This window comes from Schizophyllum commune (genome assembly GCF_000143185.2).
Source record: "Schizophyllum commune H4-8 unplaced genomic scaffold SCHCOscaffold_12, whole genome shotgun sequence".
NCBI lineage: Eukaryota > Fungi > Basidiomycota > Agaricomycetes > Agaricales > Schizophyllaceae > Schizophyllum > Schizophyllum commune.
Genome location: NW_026089549.1, coordinates 1475743 through 1497036, shown reverse-complemented (window position 1 = coordinate 1497036; position 21294 = coordinate 1475743). Strand labels below are relative to the sequence as shown.

General features: G+C 57.2%; 6 protein-coding genes across 6 annotated transcripts; 1 reads left to right on the top strand and 5 right to left on the bottom strand.

Annotated features, from left to right (window-relative positions):
• Window positions 1-317: 317 nt before the first annotated feature.
• Window positions 318-2716, bottom strand: SCHCODRAFT_02516065 (uncharacterized protein; the record flags this gene model as incomplete). Its single annotated transcript, XM_050343344.1, has 9 exons — window positions 318-489; window positions 726-769; window positions 822-847; window positions 1321-1397; window positions 1690-1785; window positions 1855-1871; window positions 2070-2181; window positions 2320-2453; window positions 2630-2716. 9 exons carry the CDS (start codon window positions 2714-2716, stop codon window positions 318-320), a joined length of 765 nt encoding a protein of 254 aa, XP_050198065.1.
• A 930-nt stretch (window positions 2717-3646) lies between these two features.
• SCHCODRAFT_02641338 (uncharacterized protein) lies at window positions 3647-5075 on the bottom strand. Its single transcript, XM_050346202.1, has 7 exons — window positions 5024-5075; window positions 4870-4961; window positions 4752-4816; window positions 4587-4697; window positions 4162-4530; window positions 3969-4107; window positions 3647-3920 (listed from the first exon to the last, which is right to left on the bottom strand). The coding sequence occupies exons 2-7, from the start codon at window positions 4878-4880 to the stop codon at window positions 3914-3916; spliced, it is 702 nt and encodes a 233-aa protein (XP_050198064.1). The 5' UTR covers window positions 4881-4961; window positions 5024-5075; the 3' UTR covers window positions 3647-3913.
• Window positions 5076-6250: 1175 nt separating this feature from the next.
• On the bottom strand, window positions 6251-7377 carry SCHCODRAFT_02516476 (uncharacterized protein; the record flags this gene model as incomplete). Its single annotated transcript, XM_003027882.2, has 4 exons — window positions 6251-6393; window positions 6454-6795; window positions 6843-6923; window positions 6969-7377. The coding sequence occupies 4 exons, from the start codon at window positions 7375-7377 to the stop codon at window positions 6251-6253; spliced, it is 975 nt and encodes a 324-aa protein (XP_003027928.1).
• Window positions 7378-9789: 2412 nt separating this feature from the next.
• SCHCODRAFT_02591277 (uncharacterized protein) lies at window positions 9790-10463 on the bottom strand (the record flags this gene model as incomplete). Its single annotated transcript, XM_003027883.3, has 1 exon — window positions 9790-10463. The coding sequence occupies exon 1, from the start codon at window positions 10456-10458 to the stop codon at window positions 9790-9792; it is 669 nt and encodes a 222-aa protein (XP_003027929.1). The 5' UTR covers window positions 10459-10463.
• A 1123-nt stretch (window positions 10464-11586) lies between these two features.
• SCHCODRAFT_02093685 (uncharacterized protein) lies at window positions 11587-12373 on the bottom strand. Its single transcript, XM_050341765.1, has 6 exons — window positions 12271-12373; window positions 12141-12217; window positions 11990-12053; window positions 11925-11946; window positions 11802-11869; window positions 11587-11751 (listed from the first exon to the last, which is right to left on the bottom strand). Exons 2-6 carry the CDS (start codon window positions 12175-12177, stop codon window positions 11646-11648), a joined length of 297 nt encoding a protein of 98 aa, XP_050198063.1. The 5' UTR covers window positions 12178-12217; window positions 12271-12373; the 3' UTR covers window positions 11587-11645.
• Window positions 12374-13624: 1251 nt separating this feature from the next.
• On the top strand, window positions 13625-14140 carry SCHCODRAFT_02516039 (uncharacterized protein; the record flags this gene model as incomplete). The annotated part of the gene is made up of 1 exon (XM_003027639.1): window positions 13625-14140. One exon carries the CDS (start codon window positions 13625-13627, stop codon window positions 14138-14140), a length of 516 nt encoding a protein of 171 aa, XP_003027685.1.
• Window positions 14141-21294: the final 7154 nt, after the last annotated feature.

The following is a 21294-nucleotide window of genomic DNA, read 5'->3' as shown; positions in this document are numbered from 1 at the left end:
CTCGTCCGCACCACTCCTCCCCTCTTTCGTACCACCCCTTCCCTCGCTCGCACCGCCACTACCCTCGTTCGCCTTCCCCCCCTCCCCTCCACTCGCCCCGCGCCACAACCGTCGCAGAGAGAGGGCGGATGGACGATCCGAGCTCTCGCCGAACCAAACCCCCCACGTACCAATCCCACCGCCCCCACCACGAAACCCCTTCCCCCCTCCCCCCTTCCCCCCTTCCCCCCTCCACCCTCCACCCTTCCCCCCTCCACCTCCACAACCGCCTCCACCTTCACCCCCTCCCACGCCCAAATCCCACAACCCAACCCCACTCACCACCCCGCACTACTCCGCCCACAATCGCCCGCCCCAATGCCATCCAACGCAATATAGTCATCCCGCATATTCAGCGTCTTAATCCAGTTCGCGGAGAGGATGGCCGCGTTCGTGTATTTGGAATCGCCGGTCGCCTCGGCGAGGTAGGCGGAGAGGGTGAGGTAGAGGCTGTGGAGGGGGTGGGTTAGCGAGGGTTGGAGGAGGAGGTGGGTGAGTGAGGTTGAGGGCGAGTGTTGGGTGAGTGGGTGGAGGGAGGAGATGGGGAAGGGTGACGGGGGTGAGAGGGCGATGCAATGAGGGCGGTGAGTGGGTCAAGGGCGGTGCGAGGAGGCAAGGGACGAAGAGGTAGAAGAGTAAGGGTAGCAGGGTGACGAGGAGATGGTTCGAAGGAACGACGAACGCACCCAGTCGTGATGCTGTTGATGCCCAGGTCGTCGTCGTTGGCGCGCTGGTGCAGGGTCAGCGCGCGAGTTCAGCGTCGGTGAGAGACGGCCACGCACCCAGAAGACACCGCCGGCCATGGTTTCTAAGCGCGGGGTCAGTAAGTAAGCGATATGGACACAGAGATAGGCGAGAAGGAAACGGTGGACAGAGGCGAGAGAGAACGGTGGATAGGCGAGAGAGAAGCGGTATAGAGGTGCGGGCGAGGTGGATAGACGTGCGGTCAAAGCGAGGCACATCGCGTGTTTCTCGTCCCCGCGACCGACGCGGCGGACGCGCCTGCCACACCAGTCGTCGCACTGAAAAGCGCCACTCCAGTCCTTGGATGAAAGCGCGCCGCTCCGGTCGTCGCACTGAAGAGCACCGGTCTTCGCACGGAAGCGCCTCTCAGCTGGCGACGGAGCGCCGCTCCGCATCGCGCCGCGCACAGCGAACTCGTCCTCCCGCGGCGCACAGCGACCTTGTCCTCCCGCCGCGCATAGCAATAACGTCCCGGCGCACATAGCAGTATGGCTCTCCCAGAGCGCCAAAAGAAAGAGATGAAGAAAGACGACTCACTCCCTTCGCACGTCCCCCTAAAGCTCGACTTCTTCGTCGCGATGCGGCCCGCGTTGGCCACATCTTGGGTGATGACGCTGAGGAGGTTCGTTAGTAAGAGTTCAGATGCAACGAGCGCGAACAGAGACGGGCTACGAACGCGAACGGGGACGACTACGAGCACAAATAGAGACTGGCTACGAGCGCGGACAGAATTGGGCTGCGAGCGCGAACTGAGACGGGCTACGGGCGCGAACAAGGATTGGCTATGAGCGCGATGACGCACAGGTCATGGAAGTTCGTGCAAGATAGGACATGGAGAGGCGCACTAGGCCTCTCTTGAAGGAGCTCCTACTACATCGAGATGATGATGTGAAAACTGACACTCACTAAGTACTAACATGCTCCCACGTCTTGATCGCGTGGTCGAGCAGGCCCTGGTCCCCGTAGGCGCGGTAGCCGTAGTACGCGGCGGTCGCCCACCACCTGGGATGAGGGGTCAGCAAGGAGGACATGACGCGGGGGAATAGATGGGAGAGGGAGGGTCGAACGTACATCGCGTCGTCGTTGTACTGCAGAAAGACGGGATCAGTTCAGACTCATCACCAGTCGTATGGAGGGGAAGTGGGGCATACGGAGGGGGGAGGGCATATGAGGGGGAGAGGGGCACATATAAGGAGGAAGTGGCGTACAAGGGAGAAGAGGGCATGCAAGGAGGAAGAATGACGCGAGGAAGAAGAACAGATGCGAAGGAGGAGGATAACACGCACCCCCCACTGATCGTAGTTCACGTACAAGCTGAACGCAGTGTTCAGGCCCGGAATGACCTGCGACGCGTAGGCCGACGACCCGGCGCGGTAATCGTGGTTCGCCATGGAGGCCCTGCGAGAGTAGAGTCAGTACGAACCCAGCGAACCTTTGGCCTCTCGCAGGGCGATCCACTCCTTCCCCTCCACTCCCCTCCCCCCTCACCCCCGTCCCTCCCCACCCCCCACGCACGACCGGCCAGCCGCCACTCACCAAACATTCCCCGACTGCCAGTACCCGATCCCATTGAACTCGGCCTTCGCGCTGTTCAGCTGCGGGAACATGTACGCGATCGCGCCCTGGGAGATGCCGATGATCTCGGCCTGCGTGCGGTTGTTGCTGAATTTCTGGGCGGATGGTGAGTACGTTGAGGGCGCGGTAGGAGAGAAGAGGAGAAGGGAAGCGACGAGGAAGGTGGGAAGCGATGAGGAAGGTGAGGCGCGATGAAGACGGTGAGGAGAGATGAGTGACGGAAATAGGTAGGTAGAAGGTTATGGGGGGGAGAAGGACGGGACGAACTCACCCTCCAGCTCAACGGCACGCCGAGATCCTGCGCAACGGAGAGCCCGGCGAGCGCGAGGGCCGCCAGGCATGAGAGGCGGGAAAACATGCTGTTGGTAAGGAACGACGTGTCAGAAGAACCTGGAGGACGGCGAGAAGGATGAAGGGAAAGACAAGGCCGAGCAGATCAGCAGCGACGTCAAGGGTCACTTCTTATATCGTCTCATAACCACGAGTCAGAGTACCCGCCTCGCGCAACACTGCCCGTGACCTTCGGACGACACACCCCGCGCGCGTCGGGGACATGCCTCGGTACCTTGGGCGCAGAGTGCGGGCGTACGCTGGGCCTGACCTCGAACGGGCACCTGCAGTCCCCGAACGCTCGTCTGCAGTCCCCGAAAACTCGTCTGCACCTTTCTGACACACCTCTATGGCCCTCTTCAAGCCTTCTGGAAGGTCATCTCTATACACGCTGATCATCGACGCAGCCGTTCCTGGAGGGAGTACCGTCGACGATGCGCCCGCAGGGAATCGTCGAGGTCATCAATGGGACGCCCTGTTTTGGAGGGCGAGGACGCCCGAGGTGCCTCGGGGGTGATCTGTGTGAAGGCCTTCGTCTTTCATTGCACGTCTGAACATCTTCTAAGAGATGGGAGCCTACTTCTGACCCTCCCGTTAGCATAGGACGCCAAATGCCTACCTTTGCAGTCGGACTTTCGCGCGCGACGTCCCCAGGTGTCTCGTCATGTCCCGCCCAACGCGCCGCACATACAATTATCCTCTGTTGACTAGCGAAAGGCGGCACGAGTGCGACAGGCAGAGAGTGGTACGTCTGCATCGTCGATGATGGAAGTTCAAAACACGCCGCGAGATATCGGTCTAAGCGTGGAATTGATTGGACCTACACCACCAAACTTACACAAACATCGCCGGTTTCGATCAGAGCGTGCGCGTCCCGAGACGCGACGGAGGTGATGGCATCTAGGCAGATACTAGATATATCCTTTCACGTGTGAGGACGTGTAGCACTCATCTCAATGTCTCGATCCATGGCTATAGAGCACCCTACGCACTACAGTCGTTCGTGATTCGTGACATTCGCCAGTATAGGAGAGACGGTATGAGAAGATGGCACTAAACATATTAGTACGAGTCGGCTTATTGTACGCATGTACACATCCCTGGACGTGGCTTTCATCGCTCTCGCCCTCCTTTGGACTTCCTATCGGCCCGGGTGGCAGTCAACGTCATATGCAGGCTACACTGCTGTTTCCGGGACGATTCCGATTGTCGTGAACAATAGAATTCACGCCCTACGGTCTTTTGTCGGAAATGAATCATGGGTGCTCGCTCGAACATACCTTCTCTTATTTGGACGCCCGTTAGCGGTATGGACGGTCCTGACATGCCTCTCCAAATCGCTCCTCGTGTTGAAGCGCGATTGACAATCGAGCTCGCGGCACCAGAACGCCTTCAGGTTTCGGTGACGCTCCATGTGATCTTTTTAGCGCTTCAGTGCTACGAAGACAAGAGATGGTCATCGTCTGTACGCACCAGTTAGGTTTTTCTTCCTCGTAAACGTCTTATGGCATTGATCGCAGAGAAAGCCTCGATTTGGCGAACGCGCCGAGGCTCTACGCTTTCTAGCCGCTTGTGACTGGGCTTGTGAGCCGACTTCGCTCCGAAATGCAGCCCCGCCACGTGGGTTCAGCGTCATATTTTCGGAAAATGGGTAATTTGCCCCGGTATCAGCCCCAGACGAGAAGTCATGGTGCATGGCCATCGGGGCGCAGTCTGGCGGAATTGCAGTTTTGTTCAGGCTATCATCCGTGGACAAAGAAGACCACGGTGAGAGGAAGTGATCCGCCTCTGGCGAGGATCCTGTTGAGGATGGCTCGTTGCAGTCGAATGGTGCGAGATCGTCTGTAAGCGTCTCGGGATGGTCGATCATATCAAAAGTAAGGCCAATTCATGCTTACCCGCAAAATTGGCAAAGGATGTATGGGCAACGTCGCCCGGCCGGATACAAGGCGCATTCCACTCTCCAGAAGCCCAGAGTATATAATTCTCAAGGCCGCAGGCCGGTCGCTCTACAAAAAATCAGTCAAGAAAGTACGAGCAAGCCAACCGTCACGACGACATACCCCATACCGCCGCATCGAGCTGTTGTAGCGAGCCGCTCTGTATAGTCTTGTACTCGAGTGCTTCGCTATCGCAGGGTACAGTCAGCGCGATATCAACGTAAGCAGAGAGACCACACACGCATGATACATGCTGACAATGAAGGAGGCGTCGGTGCCATTGCGCTAGCTACCAACGTTTTAAGTACTGGCGATTTCAGTACACGCAGTCTACTGCAAATGAATGGTGTGTCGTACTAGTGAGAATGAGATGGAATCGGGCCTTAACCACGCACTGTCTGTCCTAGTATGATCGAGACGAAGTCCCAAAGTTCGCTCTGAAGGCGGACTACCAAGACTGCGCTGGGCCCCATTGTCGGCCACCTTCGCAGAGCCGTGGAACATACACGTGGGCAATCAATCAAAAGCAAGGAGTCTATATGGCCGTGAAGAAGCCTTCGGTCCAGCCGGGAACTTGAGTGCTCAATGACGCGATCGATTCGACGAAGGACTGCCCTGCAAACAGCAGGTATAGATTGTCGGTCGATGCTGCGCAATTGTCGGCAGGATTCAATGGTTGTCTGCGATGCGACCGTCAACGGTTGTCTGCTCGCGCGCTTCTTTGCCGACAACCGGCGCTTATGAAGCGCCGCTGTGTGGGCGCTTACAGTCATTGTCTGCTCGAGTTCCGCGTTGTCTGCAGAGATAGTCAGAAGGCACCGACATTGACAGTCGAGAGTTAACCCTCACCGTCAATCTGCATGCCGTTGTCTGTAGAGGGTGTTCGAGCCATACATCAGGACTACGTACGCTGGCGACGATGAAGTTCACGGCAATGAAAGTTGTCGGTTGCACGCGTTGAGGGTCATGATGCGGGAGGCTTGTATGGACAAAGCTATTATATTTCGGTCTATGACAGTGTATGCAGAGAGGTGCGCGGGAGCTGTGCTTTTTTGAGCACTGCAGGTGTTGGTGAGATGAGGAGAAAACGCCGATTCCATGCCGCGTCGGCGTGGCGGCGGGCTTCGGTATCTTCCGTGAATCAGGTGATCCTTTCGTGTCACGTTTGTCACGGTTCGACTTTACATCTACGACGCTGATTAGGATTAGTAGCCTGCATCCCCGCGTCGAGAACAACCAAAATCTGTGCTAAGCTCGTAAGATCCATAGTACACGAAGTAAGCTATACCGTGGCTTGTCTGCGAACAATCCCGACCACACCGGTAGTTACAGTGAAGTGGCGCGCGCCCGCGGCGCTCTCGACCAAGGTACTGTACATAAGTTGTCCACAGTTCTGTATGTAGTACAAGTTCAATTTCGATTTCAGTCCTTTGGTATGCTTCTCTTCCGGCCTGCAGAATTCGTAGTCCGTAAAATCCGTAGTCCTGAAGTCCTGTAGTAAGTACGATAGGTCCGTCGCCGATATATGTCCGTTGGTGTGTCCAAGTCCGAGATTCCGAGGCGAATAGCTGAGAGGGCATGAGAGTGCGTATGATGGCCTCTGATCGACGTCCCTTACCTGGCTATAAGCCATCTCCAGCAGGCTGCGCTCCCCTACGAGCGCATTTCTTATGGTGCCTCCTGCGCAAGGCCTCAGTGTTGTAGCGGCTCCCGCACCCCAGTTCGCAGAAAAACTCTTGCTTGTTCTCATGCACCCGTGCGTGATCTAGAAATTGATTAGACACGCCGACGAGACGAGCGACCTCGCGATGAGATTCGAGCTCACTCTTTGCGCTGAACCTGCGAGTGAACGTCGACTTGCAGTCGGGAGAGAAGGGGCAAGGGTATATCTTCCCACCGGCGCCACATCGGCGGCGCTCAGCGGCCTTCTGCTGCTGCGACGTCGCGACGACTCGGCGGGCTGACCCAGCAGATCCAGAGCTTTGACCTCTGGCCGAGGCGACAACCGAGTGACCATCGACAGCGCTTGCCGTCATCAAGTCGGACGAAGACGGAACCGCCGAGGTGAGCAGGTTGTCGTTCAGATAGTGCGGCCATTCACCCCTTCCAGGGAAAGATCGCGCGTCCACTATTGGCTGAGAGGTGCCGTCGACGCTCGGCGTCCCTTCTGAATACTCGTCAGTCACAGGACAATTTTCGGACGAATCAGCGCACCTGCGAAGGACGGACTCGTCAGCGTCGCGGCATGATCGCTGACAGTCGTACTAGGATCGAAGCCGAGTGGTTCGCAGAGGGCTATTGAGTGTTAGACGGAGTCGATACCGCTCTTAATGAACGCACCGATGTTCCGCGCCCCAGAGAAGCCGGGCGCTGAACCTTGACTTCCTCTGTCGGACAGAAATGGAATGTCGAAGAACGACGGATCGCCCAAGATGCTCGGGGATGGGCTGAGCTCGCTCCCGTTCATCGGGAAGGAGGACGCGCTGCTATCCCAGCCAAAGAAGTCTCTTGGGGTCCATGAGAGCGCGTGGTTTGTTCTGTGCGATCCTGCGAAGTCATCGGAGGATATTACTGACGGAGACGACCAACATTCATCCCCGACGTGCGCCAACAGATCCGACTCTGATGTGTTCTGGTCCCAGCCCATTAGGCGATCTTCAAGATGCTGCTCGGAGGCGTCGAAGTATCCGCCTGGCACTGAGATCGAGAACTCGATATGATTGATAGGGAGAGAAGGCGAGGTATACATACTTTGCGTAGTGACATGCGGCCAATAAGACATGGTTCGCGTACTATCGCTCGATTGACTTCCCAAATAGCCAGGTAGTCGAGGAGGTCGGGCGGGTATCGTGGGCAAGATTGTGTTATGAACTCGGTGTCTCCGCGCCAGCTGCGGAAACAAGAGAAGCGCGGGGGCAGATCGTTGACTCGCAAGAAAGGCCTGACGACAAAGCACGGTGAGAAGGCGAACAGTTGGGCACGAGAATCGGTATATATACTTGTACGATTGCACTTGCCATGCTGTGCTCATGCTGGTCCTCGCCGTATTGGGTAGAAACAGTGATGGCGTGGGAGAGCAAACAGATCGTGGGCGTCCGGTTGTCCCATTCCCGAGCGCGCGGTGAAGCACCGGAGAGATCATATGCCGTCCTTCGCAAGGCGTCCTAGTACCAAGGTCTCATCGCCAATGTCGTCACCTCGAATAAGACGCCGAACGGAACTGTCTCTTTCATTAGCGTTCATTCAATTTGTGAATAGAAAGTCCGCGCCGATCAGTCCTCGTGTTCCCCGAAGCCTGCACGACAGCGGCCCGTGGGCGATCTTCACGATAGTGCCGGTCAGGAGGACCACGCTGGCATCGATATGCTTGTCGATCGCTTTAGCGAATGTGAAGGTAATTAGTAGCTAGCACGATTTGGCGGTTTGACGGCTCACCTCGCTACTGTCCGCAGAGGTCTTTGCGCGACCGCTGAATGGATTGCACGGACCTCATAGCCACTTGAGCCATCTTCAACTGGTCACAATGCAGGCTATGTACTCCCACGCGGCCCGTTGTACGGCAGCGCAGAGCCTGAAAGGTCGATCAACGCGGTGCTTTGAAATGTGGGATTTAGAGGGGCAGAGGAATAGAACTTGGTGATAAGATACCTACGTTGTCGTGAGTCAACGCCTAAGGTATCAGATGCGGCGCAAGACCAGAGATTGTGTATAACAGAGATGCACCGGGCGTACTTGGTCTTTCCTTTCGCAACAAAGAGTATCAAAACTGCGTCAGCTTGGTGTTGAGCACTGAAAACGACGAGCTTTCATGCGCTCGTCGAGCGAGAGTACTAGCATATCATGCGCGTCACTGTTCCTTGAGGTAGAGCGCGTCGCGCTTGACGAAGCCTATGCACCGGCAGGATGAGCGATGCAATAGCAGGAATACCCGTAGGATGCACTTACCGGTGGAATGACTGTCGTCATGAAACCTTGTACAGTCGCCCGACGTCGACGGTTCCGTTGAGCGGATGTTGTGAATGGCAACGAAGAGGGGTTTGTTTCAGAGTTAAGCGCGACGGAGAGGCGATGAAAGGGCTCGGAGGTACACCTCGCGCCTTGATCTACACATATCATGCTTGTACGCCTGCAATGTGTTAACTCACGTTTTGAAAGTCCAAGGCTTTCGCCGAGAACTCACCGAGGTCTGCCATCTTCACCGTTGGACTCGGAGTAGGCCAATTGCGCAAAGACAGACAGTATGGTATGACGCACCGTGTCACGCGTACTGACATTGAGCAAGGAGGTTCGGTGCATACCGTGCCGCGCGCTGCTCCATAGGATGAGCGAGCATCACCCTGGTGTTTGCAAGAGCTGAAGGTACATTATGGCATCGATATCGCATTTTACTGCCCAGAGATTGCATACAATCTAAAGGTCACCGAGACGGTTCGGCAGGAAGAATCAAGGTGGGAAAGAAGTAAAGTAATCACTGCCATGTCGGAAGCTGTTCATTATCATGGACTGGACGCAGCTATGCTCAGGCTTCCCGACCGTATGCTGGCTTTGCCTTGCCGCCGACATCTCGAAGAGGCAAGGACTTTTGAGAGATGCTAGAAATGAAGGCGCGAAACGGAAACGAGACTATCCTGTGGTCTCGGAACATGACGGTTGCACTCAGGTCGTGTCAACGAACATCACTATTTGTGCCAGTTTGGCATTGTCGCACGGGGATTGCCGAACGTGGACCTACAAGTCGACAAAGCCGGTGCCCTCAGTCTCGCGCGACTTTCATCGCTTAGTAGGTTCCTCTATAGCACCTCCTTTATATAGTCATAATGTAGTCACTAATACAGAAGATTAAGGCAGGAACACAGCCCCTAGGTACACACATGTTCCGCCTTCTCGTTTATATCATACACCTCTCTTGTTACTGAAAGATCGTGAGTCTGACATTAAAAGATCAGCTTGAGATGATCCTCAAAGTATCAGCAAGAGCCTACCTTTGATGAGACTCACACCTGTACCTTATGTACGCGCTTGTAGTGGCCTGCACGCAGACTGCTCGTATTGAAGCGTCTGCCGCACTCTACGTGGAAGCAACGGTACCGTCGAGCATTCTCATGGACACGCATATGGTCTGTCGCATTTATATCTTAGAGGACGAACGGAAGGGCAATGTTCAGATAATGCGCGTACCCTTTAGGCTCGACAACCGAGTGAGCGTAGCTCCACAATCGCGATAGGGACAGTGGTGGAGAGTGTTGACCGTTGGCGCACGACGCGACATGGCGGCTCTCGTATGCGAGGGCGTCGCCACCATGAGACGCTGCGCTGCATGAAGGGAATCCCCACTGTAGTGAACGTGCATCACATCGCCGTTCTGCCCCCCAGACTGAGTTACAACCAGCGGCGAAAGAGAGATGGTTGAGGGAGCGGGTGGATGGACAGGTTCCGGGTATGGAGCGATTATGCTCGTTTCCTGTACAGTATCTTGGCTCGGATGTGGCGGAGTGGTGTGCTCGCCGTCCGCTATGTCCTGGCCGGAAGGCATCGCCGTGTCCAGGGGCAGGTCATACCATGCGTCGTGCAGGAGCGGGAGAGTGAAGCCGGACTGAAGATACGCGTTGTCCGCTCGAGCATCAGACGCTTCGATGTTGACGCGGGTCGACGAGCTTGTGAGGCCGGCGCGGGAAAGAGGGCGACGGCGATCTAGTCCATCCAGACGAGAAGGGACGATGTTGGGTGGGCGATAAAAGCCTTGAGATACACCATCTTCCCCAGAGTGATCCTGCAGGCAGTCTTGATCGACGATGGACGTGGCCGGGGGATACGCAAAGACGCCACTCATTGTCGAGGGAGACGGAAGGTGCAGGGAGGCAACCGGGAGGTTGTGGCCTAAAGGAACAGCAGTTCGGCACGGGTGTGCTATATAACCACGCTGGAATCGCTTTTGTTTGATCGGGAAAGCTGTATCTTGGAATTTGCCGCCCTGAGTGGAAATTAACTTCATGCCGATTACATGTCGATTGGTTGTTTGACTGCGAGATGATCAGCCCGGGTGACTTTAGAAGACATGCCTTCAGAAACACGCGACACTGACAACTAAAGGTGCCAGCAAACGCTGTACTTCTTGCAGACGATGACGGAGGTTGAAGTGCCGCTCAAGGGGGTTCTGAAGAGATGAGTTTACTGTCTTGCAAATGTCAGGTAGCATCGCTCACGCTGCTGAATAATGTCATGAGTACAAGTCGCGCGAAGTAGGTCAACGAGACGCACCATGTCACGGATCAAAGCCGCAATCAGTCACGAGCCTGACTGGGCGACTTAAAGTTAAAGGCTATCTACAACCAAGATTTGGCTGGATTAAGGCGTCTTTGTGTGACTCGTGCTCGCGACCATGCGCCTTGGAGCGTAAATGCTGTTTCTTCGTACCGAAGCAACTGCGATGGTGTGGAGGATGGCTGACGACCGATGCTCTCATCGGCGGGGATAGCGAAAGAGACATACACCTCTATACATCGATCAGTGTGATTTTCCACGAACGCCGGTTGAAAACTCACCTTGGACGCAACACCGCTGTCCGCCGCAGCGCTGTATAGCTACAAGCGCCGGGCGCTGCAGTCATCCGGGACGAATGTTATTACTTGTGGTCACGCCATCGAGATTGACCCGTTCCTTGGTTATAAGCTCTCGCGTCGATGACCTTGCGGAGACCTACAGCCGTTGCTGATCTGATGAAATGACTGTCGAGCCGCCTGGGATGTGCGTCGAAAGGAACGCGAGCCTCCCGAAGGAGCAGGTAATTGCATACAAGTGTCCTTTGCTCCGACTCACCGCCCACAATTACTCGCGAGTCGGGCATCCAACGGACCCGAAGGTGTATGAGGCGAGGACCTAGATCTGGGGGCTGATCTGGCTCGCGCTGCTTGCTATCCATTGGCTCGCTAGCGATCGCGCGAAATTTCCTGCGGAGAAAGCAAACGGCTGCTTGGAAACGTCATGCGATGGGCCTTCTGCGTCTCTGCTGCTAGTTTGCTAATACCGGCTCACGCCAGTTGAAGACTGTAGAAGAGCGATGACAGGATGATCGATGAAATAATATTTGTCGAGGTCTACGATCTGATCTTGGCTACGACGACGGCTTGCATCATAGGTCAGCAGCATGACTAGACGGCTGGGCTTAGAGCTCACCTGCGTCTCACTCTAAGATGGATGGAAGGCCACCGAGCGTATCCAAGAGCGCCTCGAAAGTCCCTCATCTTGTATCGTCGGGCGTCACCTTTCAGAGTCAACGTCGACGATGTTACAACTCACCTTTCCCTCATCGGCCCATGACCTTCAAGACTTAACATGGCGCGTCGAGAGGCGGGCAATCCTACCTTGAGCCGACGCGTACCTCCGCCTGGAGAAGAGAGGAGAGGACCAGTATGCACCAAAGTCGTACTTATAAGTGGTATGGATCAGCCGAGCAAGGTACTACATCGAAGCGCTGCAGCCTCATAGCACCAAACTAGTATCACGAAGCCTCACTTGAGATACTAGGACAGCGAGCACGAACCCCGCCCATAGGGTCCCAATGAGCGATAACATTGACTGCGCATGCGAATCTGCTCGGAATCACTAGTACGTGATGCCGGAAGGAGGGAAACGAAGGACGTACTAGGATCTACAGCCTTCAGCGCGCAGTGCCCTCCGAGGGAATCGCCGCACAAGACGGAAGTTGAGGCGCTGAAGGAGCGTACTCGAATGCCGATGAAGTTGGTCGCATATCGACGCTGCCGAGCACATAGAGCGGAGGTAACGCGTGACCGCGTGCCGACCTTGGAAAGGGCATTCGCGGCGCAAAGGCGCGCGCATCACTCGGGCGGACGATCTTGCAGAAAAATGTAGTTCGAGCTCGAGTGACATCGCTGAGGCTCCAGTCGCCTTCCGCGTATCCTACCGTGCGATATCTGAAGCAATTAAAGGCATGCCTCGTCGAGGCGATTCGTTGAGGTCCACAGTTACTTAGGTACGAAGTTCACGAGGGGCGAAGAAAAATACACGTATATTTCGCACGTATATAGACGACAAAGTATACGTATAGTACTGTCAATCGTTCAGCGGGGTCGACATAGCAAAGGGCGCGCTCGCATACCGGTGCTATCATGAGCAGCGACCCGGACCCCTGTTTCAGTCCCCGTCGAAGAAATCGTGTGCGTCGAAGCTCCACGGCGAGCGCGAAAGATGCGCTCGGAGAGGCTCGTGTGATTGCTCGATTCAGTGCGCTAGTCTTCATCGAGCACTGGCTAGAGCGGGCGGAGATCAGCTTTGGCGACATACAGTCGCAGTAATTGTCAAGGGAGAGAACGACCGCTGTGGAACAGGCGCTGTGGGGAACCCTGTTCACTAGGTACTCTTCCAGCACTCCTACTCCTACCGTCATTCCTACATATTTTTTCGCATTTCATTTGTATCATTACCATATGTAGCGCTGGGTAGATCAGCGCCTCGCGCGCGCAGCCTTAGGTACTCGGCTCGCGCACGACCCGCCTACCGACGCGTTTACGAAAATAGACCTTACCTTTCTTGCCTTCTACTATTTCGTCCCGCGCTCGCCCGAAGAGGCTCGCGCTCGACGAGAGAGGCTGGTAAGCGGTATCCGCGAACGGGCCGAACGTTGGTAAGGCGGAATCGCCGAACGGACGTTCAACTCTCGCCGAGTAGGCGACCACTTTGCGTTAACGAGCGTCGCACCGCGGGTGATCCCACGCGGGCTCCAGAGTTCCCGCAAAGTGGACACTGTGGGATCCCGCGGTAGTTCCCCGGGACGAAGCGAGCCTAGCTCGCTCGCTGCTCTCAAATCTCATCACTCACAACATTCTCACTCTTCAAAAACGACTTCTCGATCTTCATCCGGCAACGAGGTGCAAGAGCACCTCCTACGATCGGACGACTCTATTCGGTCTCCTCCGCCGCGTTCTCCTGGACGCCTACGTTCACCCTTCTCGCCTCACTCCCCGCGATCTCCCTCTATGTACTCTCCTTCTTCCCCCTCCGGCTGGCGAACTACTAGCGTCTCGGCGGGCGCCACGCCGGCCGGCTCCACGTCCGCGCTCATGAGAAAGAAGGGCTCCTCCGAGGAGATGACAGCAGAGAACGAGCAAGCGCGACTGCGGGGCGCTCTCGAGGGCGCCTACAACGGGATGTACGGGGAAGACGAATCCCAGCCGTCCGAGACTAACACCCTCCGCAAACGGATCGCGCTGCTCGTCCAAGAAACGAATCTTCAAAAGGAACACGTTGTCGACCGCGGTCTGTCGTCCTCCAATGGGCGCGCAAGATTCACGCTCCGCGCCGACTTCGTGACGAACATCCAGGAGATCACGCAACTCACGCAGCAAGTCATCGACCTGCTGCAGATCGAGTTTCGTGAGGAGGGCGAGGAATGGTGGCAGTTCGACCCCAGCGGGGCGTTGCTCAAGGGACTTACCGAGGCGCGCTCTATTGATGGGATCGTACGCTCACGAAAGACGCGAAGTACAGTCTAGCTAGACGATCCACACAACCAAACACCAACAACCACGATAGCAATGAACACGCTAGACTGGAGGCGCTACGAGAGCGGGCGAGTCCGAGTATTTATATTACTTGGGGATAGATTGTGTTGTTTATGCCAGTTCCAGACGAGCTGGACTGAAGCGAGAAGTCGAGTGGGGCAATCGGACGTCTCGGCGTTCTGACGAGCGCTTTCGGGTTTGATTGAAGTTCACAAGGCGGTTTAATGCGCTCGGAAGTTCAGGCTTTTTATGATGTGTAAAGTGCGGGTTAACGCGGTTGTGTTTATTTGGTGTGGTGTGTAGGTACTAGGGCTTCTCTGCGCGGGGCGGGAAAAGTCCCCGAATCGTATGTAGGTCTCGGTATATAACTTGAACGCGTCGTCTTGGCCATCCAGACCGCGCGGTAACACACAATGCCTATCTCTGAGTCAAAATCCAACTATAACGCCTATCCGCGCGTTCTCCTGTCCGAATAATCGCGCAATGACTGCGGTTCCTGGCGGTAGAGCGGTTGACTGGTCGGGTATCCTCCTGCGCCGCGATGCCGGGCGCGATTCCACACTTGTTGATGTTTACCAAGGCAAGGCCGGCCTGGTTTCCACCCGTTCCCTTGTGCGCGACGCGGCTCAGAGGCCTGCGCGGCGGGGAGCGTACAGCCTAGACTGTCGATACGCGGGGAGTGACGCCCTTGCCGGGGCGGACAGCGCTTGGCGGCGCCGACGCTCGGTTCGGAGTTCAACTCGGCGATGTCCGAGATCACGAGCTCGGACCCGAAGTTCCGGTCTCGGACCCGAAGTCACGTGTAGTCACGTTGATGGTTCGAGTTCCGCTTGCGCGGTGCTCTGCGTGTCTCCGCATGACGGCGAGCAGCAGGAAGGCTTGTCCGAGCCCCAACAATAATCTAGATTCTCTTGACACAGCAGGGCAAGAGGACTGAAGGCTTGAGGCGCGTATAGCGCGGCTACTTGATGAAGTAGGGCCCGCCAAAGGACTCGCAGGATGTCATCGACGACGCACAGACTCGTGATCAGGCGCCGAAGAGCTCGCTGCTATCCTTGGTCAGTCATTGCAGACGGATAATGCTGCGGACTAGTTGTATTGAAGGTTAGGAAGCGTGGCGCTCCTGGTTTTCTATGTCATAAAATACCCCCGACGCGCCCGTTGTACAGTCGCGACGTCGGTGCAGTATATACGGATCCGCCCATACAATCTAGACCAAGTCGACTATATATCGCTTGTTTATGTATGTTTTTCCGCGTTTTTCAGCCGCAGGGCGTATCATCCCCCCCACACCAATAATCTGGACCGTCCTCGGTCAGTTAAGGTGGATGGGTGACTCGGTGTTGTTACTGGGTCGTCGGGCGACTCACAGTCGACTGCTGCCGCAGTCTCTTGGTATGTAGTTGTCGGAGGACGGCGGGGCGCTAATTAAGCTTTTGGCTCACGCCGCATGTTCCGGACATGCATGGTCGTTTAAAAGCCGGCCGTGCGCATCTCCCACGGTTTTCCAACTTGTCCTGAACCACGAAGGTACGTCGCTGGTACGCGCGTGCCGACGCGCCGGCCATACTGACGGCGATCTAGAGATGACCGCCGGCAACGAAGGCCCACACTCGACGGTGCGCAAGGAGCACCAAGCTTTTGCCCGAAAGCTCCACCAGATCGAGAAGGATGCGCGCGCACTGCTCAAGGGCGAGGAACCCACTGTGCTGAACTTGGTGCGGGGGATCCAGCGCGATAAGAAGCGCGCGACGATCCTCAAGAAGAAGCTGGTAAGCTCCGTCGTGCCAGTTGTTTCCGGCGCTCGCTAATGCTTGTTTGTAGATATCTCTGTCCGACGCCATCGCGCAAGCGCGCAAACTGCGAGAGACAGGCCCCTGGGCGCCGACCGCGGCGATCCAAGGGGCGATGTTTTTCCTGTTCGACTGCCTCAAGGCATCGGACCCCGAGTCGAAGTGGTACGCGCTACAAGAGATCGCGCGCCCTCGGTAGGTCTCGGACATAGTTGAGTGAAGCCCACTGACATTTTCACAATCTAGGTATGTGATCAACATCGTGGGGCTCGATATCCCGACGCACGACGCGACACTGCGTGCCGCTGACCGCGATCGGGTGCCGCGAAGGGCGAACGAGGACTTGGTGAGCCCTCAGTGTTTTTATGGTTTCACAGCTGACTAACTACCCGCAGGACATGCTGCTCATGCAGCAGCCACAGCTGCCCGCCGACTACGTCGCGGTCGAGGCGAAGCGGTGCGGCCTCGGTGAGGTCAAGCTGAGTGGGTGCGCGCCCGCAACACCAGCCCAAAGGAGCCATCCAGGGCAAAAGGCGCACCGGAACGACAAGAACAAGGGCGCGACGAAGCGCAAGCGCGCCGCTAAGGTGCGCTCCCATTTTATTTGATTATTTTGGTGGTTCTATAGCTAACGCTTCAACAGAGGAAGGTTGCCACCGATTCCGATTCCGACGAGGCCGAAGTCGAAGAGCCGGAGCCCGCGCGCAAGCGAACGCGCTCACAGACGAAGGCCGCCGCCTCCACCTCGAAGGGCAAGGGTCGGGCGAAGGCGGGTCCGAGCTCGGCGCGCGGTCGGCGCGGCAGGAAGGCCGCTACGCCTTCGGACGTCGAGGAGGAGGAGGAGGCGGAAGAGCGCTCTCAGCCCGAGTCCGAGGAGCGCGACGTCGTGCCGCCCGTCCGTTTCCGCGTAGACTGGGACCGTCGCCCGCGTGATGCGGACGGTGAGCTCCTGCCCTACGTCGAGACGGAGGACGAGGCTAGCGAGCGACGCCATCGCGAGTTCATCGCGAGGGGGCCGGCGCCCATCTATGGGCTGAATGGTGACCTGATCGGGCTCACCTCGCCGCCTTCCGAGGACGACGCGCAAATGCTCGAGGAGCAGGCTGAGGAGCAGGAGCGCCTCGCCGACGAAGAGGAGCAGATGCTCCGCGTCAAGGAGGAGATCCGCGCCCACAACGAGCAGCGCATGCTCGCGGGGTTGGGTGACGACGACGCACCTGAGTGGCCGGTGGCGGGTAGCTCGGGGCTTCAGCCTGGCTGGACCCACCTCCCGGACGCCGAGGACGAAGAGGACGGCAACGCGGGGCACCCGGGCGCCGAGGAGGAGGAAGAGGAGCTTGAGGACGACGACGTCGGGCCCCCTGCTCTCCCCTCTCCCAAGCCCGCAGCGCCTTCGCGCTTCCCGACGCCGGAGTGGATGAGGGAGGGACCCTCGGGCGACCGTCCAGCGGAGTTGCTCTGAGCACTCGGCCGAGGTAAGTCCCGTTTTCAGTTCTTTCCGTCGTTTGTATGTCCTTGCTGACTCGAGTTGTTCCATCATCTTTCTTCAGGTGAAAGGTGCGGTATATAGCTCTGGATTGGCGGGGACAACGCGCGCGACACGCGCTTAGATAGTTGGTTTCTTGGGACTCTGTACAGCATATTTTTCTTGTGTTTTCTTGTGTAAGGTCTCCCATTAAATGTACTTCTTGTTTCTTGGACGATTTAGAGTGATGCCAAGTGACATGAGAAGTGATAAATTGTGCTGTGCGACCGCCTTAGAGGTCGGACAATTGAACGCTGCTCGGCGGCGTGCTCGCGTGGACTGCACGTGACCGTCGGCCACTGCCGGTTGTGGTTCGACTTAGCGAGTCGTGCTTGTTCGCGATAGCGGCGCGAAAATCTCCGTCGTGGAACGAGCTGGATCGGCAGCCTATCTCCCCCACACCAAAAATGTCGGCGACCTCGCCGGTGTGGAGTTCAGGAGCAGGTAGAAATTTATGAAATTGCGGCAGAGGGCGCGGATATCGCGTCCCTGACCGGCCGAGCGGTCGTGATATAAGATCGGAGCGCGCTGGACGGATGAGTCCAACCCACTACAACGATTCGTTCCTTCATCTCCCTCAATGGCCAACAAATACCAGCGCGATCTCTTCGATCAGTTTCTTGCGCTTCTGCCTTCAGCTTCGGCGGTGCTCAAGACCGCGCTCCGCGAGGTCGCGCACTGCGACCTTCCCGCCGCCAGGAAGATCGTCAAGTATCTCAAGACGCACGTGGAGGAGCTGCGTGCGCTCGACGCCAAGGTCGTCGAGCATTATGAGGGCAACAAGGAGAAGTTGGTTGCCGCGCTCGATGGGGTCATGGTGCGTGTTCGGATCGTCGCTGATCGCCTCCCATCTCACACTGAGCGTTGCAGGTCATCATGGACTTCAAGCAGGTCCATGACAAGCGGCCGATCATGGCCCACTGCCTGACCGTCTGCTACACGGCGACGGACAGTCTGGCGCCCGGGGAGTCGGCGGACGCCTTCTACCGCGGCCTCACGGCCACGAAGCGATCTCTGCAGGAGATCGTCTCGAAGGTGCGCCATCGGCGTTATTTTTCGTCTAACTAGACTGATTTATTGCTTTTCCCAGCTCAAGGCCGAGGAGACTGCCTCCAAGGACGCCGACGACGTCGTCATGCACGACGCCGACGCTCCTGCCGTGGCGGAGTCGTCGAAGGGCAAGGGGAAGGCTCGTCGCAACCGCAAGGGCGCGGCGGCCGGTCCCTCCGCCCCCGACGCTTCTGAGCCATCGGCCCCCATCACGGACAGTGTTGCTGTCGCGGCGGAGTCTGGATCTTTGAAGCGCTCCGGATCACCTACGGAGGGCGACCGTCCTGCTAAGGTGCGTCCATCTCTGTCGCTTTTTCATTGTGTGGGGCTAACCCAAGTTCCATCTCAGATGTACGTCTGGGACGCCTCGGCGTCCGGCTTCTCTCAGTACGGCACCCAAGGCCTTATGGTCGAGGGCATGTACGGAGCGAACCCGATTGCCACGGCGCTTGGTGAAGGTGCAAGTGCGATCTTCGATCGCGCGAACACCCTCGGACGCCAGTCGTACGGGGACGGTGAGTTCGATCTAGGCGTGGTCGTCCATAGCCTGGCGCAGGTCACGGCGGTCCTGAACGCGTCCGCCTTGAACCTTGGCGCGTTGTGCGCTGCGCACACCGCGATGGATGGGACACGTCGCACTCTGTCGAAGGTGTACCGCCGTGTGATGGCGCGCGAGGTCTTCGCCAAGTTCGACGCGGTACGTGGCCTGAATCGATGTGTTTTTAATGGTACTCATTCGAGTTTATAGTCGGACGATGAGGGCGTGCCGGGCTCGCGTCGCACCAGCCGTTCTACGGGCTCGGAGACGGTGCAGAAGGTCGACGAGGAGGCGCGCGCGAAGCGCGATGCTTCCCCGGCGACCGCTGCACGCGCCGAGGCAGCGTTGACGGACGCGCTGGTCGCAGACTCGGAGGCCGAGCTGGACGACGCTATCTCCGAGGCTGGCAAAGCCAAGGCTCCTCAGGTCACCGAGGGAGCCGGCAGCGCCGCCGAGGCGATGGAGGTCGACAGCGCCGCCCCCAAGAAGAAGGAGGCGTCGCGCTCGTCCAGCCGCGCGGCCAAGAAGTCCAGCAAGCCCACCACGCGCTCGAGCGCGAAGGAGACGGAGGAGGAGACCCCCGCCATCGCTACCCTGCCCACTGCGTAGGCGGCTCGGTCTGGACCGTTGACTCGCACGTATACCCAGTCATTCGTTATGTCCGACGTTCGTTTTCCACCCGCTCTGACCCTTACACCGCTTGGTGTGGGCTGAGCAGGGCTTAGTTTGTTTATTTTCTGCAGCTTCGCGTTCGGGACGCGGTACCACACTCGTTTACTATCAGATAGCCGTGTACTTAGGACTGTGTAGTCGAGGCATACCTATTCAACGAATTTTTGTTTTGTTCTCACGAAGTCTGAGCCCGAAAGCGCCTGAACCAGCAATATCTGGGCCTCAGAGGGCTCGTGAAGATTGCGGTCGTCAATCCAGACCGACTCGTGAAGAGTTGTACCCGGTGCAGCGCTTGTGCGTACACCTTCGGTGTATGGCCCTTATTTTGCCATTTTATTCATCTCCCTTTGTCCACCTGCGGCACGGACTTTCTCCGTAGGCTTGATGGTCCTCCGGGACCGGCGCTCGCCAGGTTCGGGAGTTGGGGAGGGTTCCCTGTCCGGGGTTTCGTCGGGGGCGTCGTCCAGGAAGCCCGGGGGCTCACTGCCTTCAATGCCTTCCGACTCGGACTGGTGGTCGTCGTCCTCACGGTCCCGCCGGTCAAGCTCGTCTCGGCTGTCCGGTCGTCCCTGCGCTTCGACTTCTGGCTCATCAGGGAACGAGAAGTCGGGTAGGGGTTGCGCCGGCATAGCGTCGTCGATTTCCTTGAGAATTCCGTCGTCCAAGTCCGCGAGCCCGTCAGGACTCACTTGGGCAACTTCGTCCTCGTCCGGCTCGTCCGAGGCCATGAGTTTCTCGAGCTCGTCCGGAGACAAGTCGATTAATGAGTGTATTTCGTCGGGCAAGGTTATAGAGGCCCGAGAACGGTAGGGCAACACTCTAAATGCTCCGACTTTATTTTGGAAGACGGTTCCGTCTAGTTCAGCCACAATATAAGAGCCTCCGAGCGTCCGCCGTATGACCACCATGGGCCCGTGGTAACGCGGTAGCATCTTGTCACTGTGTGATTTCTCTATGCGAGTATTCCGGACTAGCACCAAGCTGCCTGGTTTAAAGTCGAGCAACTTAATAACATGTCCGTATTCGCGTTCATAGCGGTGAAGACGCTCGAGCTTTTCCTTCTCTATTCGAGAGCGGACAAGGCCCACTTCCGCATGATGTTTCGCTAAGGCTCGGGCCCGGTACCCAACCAACTCCTCGCGCGTAAGTGTGCGCAGGGGATAGTCAATGAGCCAAGTCGCTTCAGCGATGTCAAATGGCAGGAGCGGATGTGCTCCTGTCACCAGGAAATATGGCGATACGCCGAGCCGCTTCCTTAAGGTTACGCGGTTGGCCCACCACACGAAGTGTAGGTGGTTATACCATTTATTCAGCTGCGGTCCGCAGGCTTTCGCTAGCGACTGCCGGATGTCCCAATGTACTTGTTCAACTTTTCCATTGGCTTGAGAGTTATAGGCCGAGATGCGGACATGGCGGACGCCATACTCTTTAGAAATCCAGCGCATAGCGGACTTCATAAGGGACGCATTATCGGTCACGATTTCCTCGGGACAACCCCATCGACAGAGTATTTCCTCGAGTATGAATTTAGCTATAGTGACCGCGTTCTCAATGCGAAGCGCGCGAC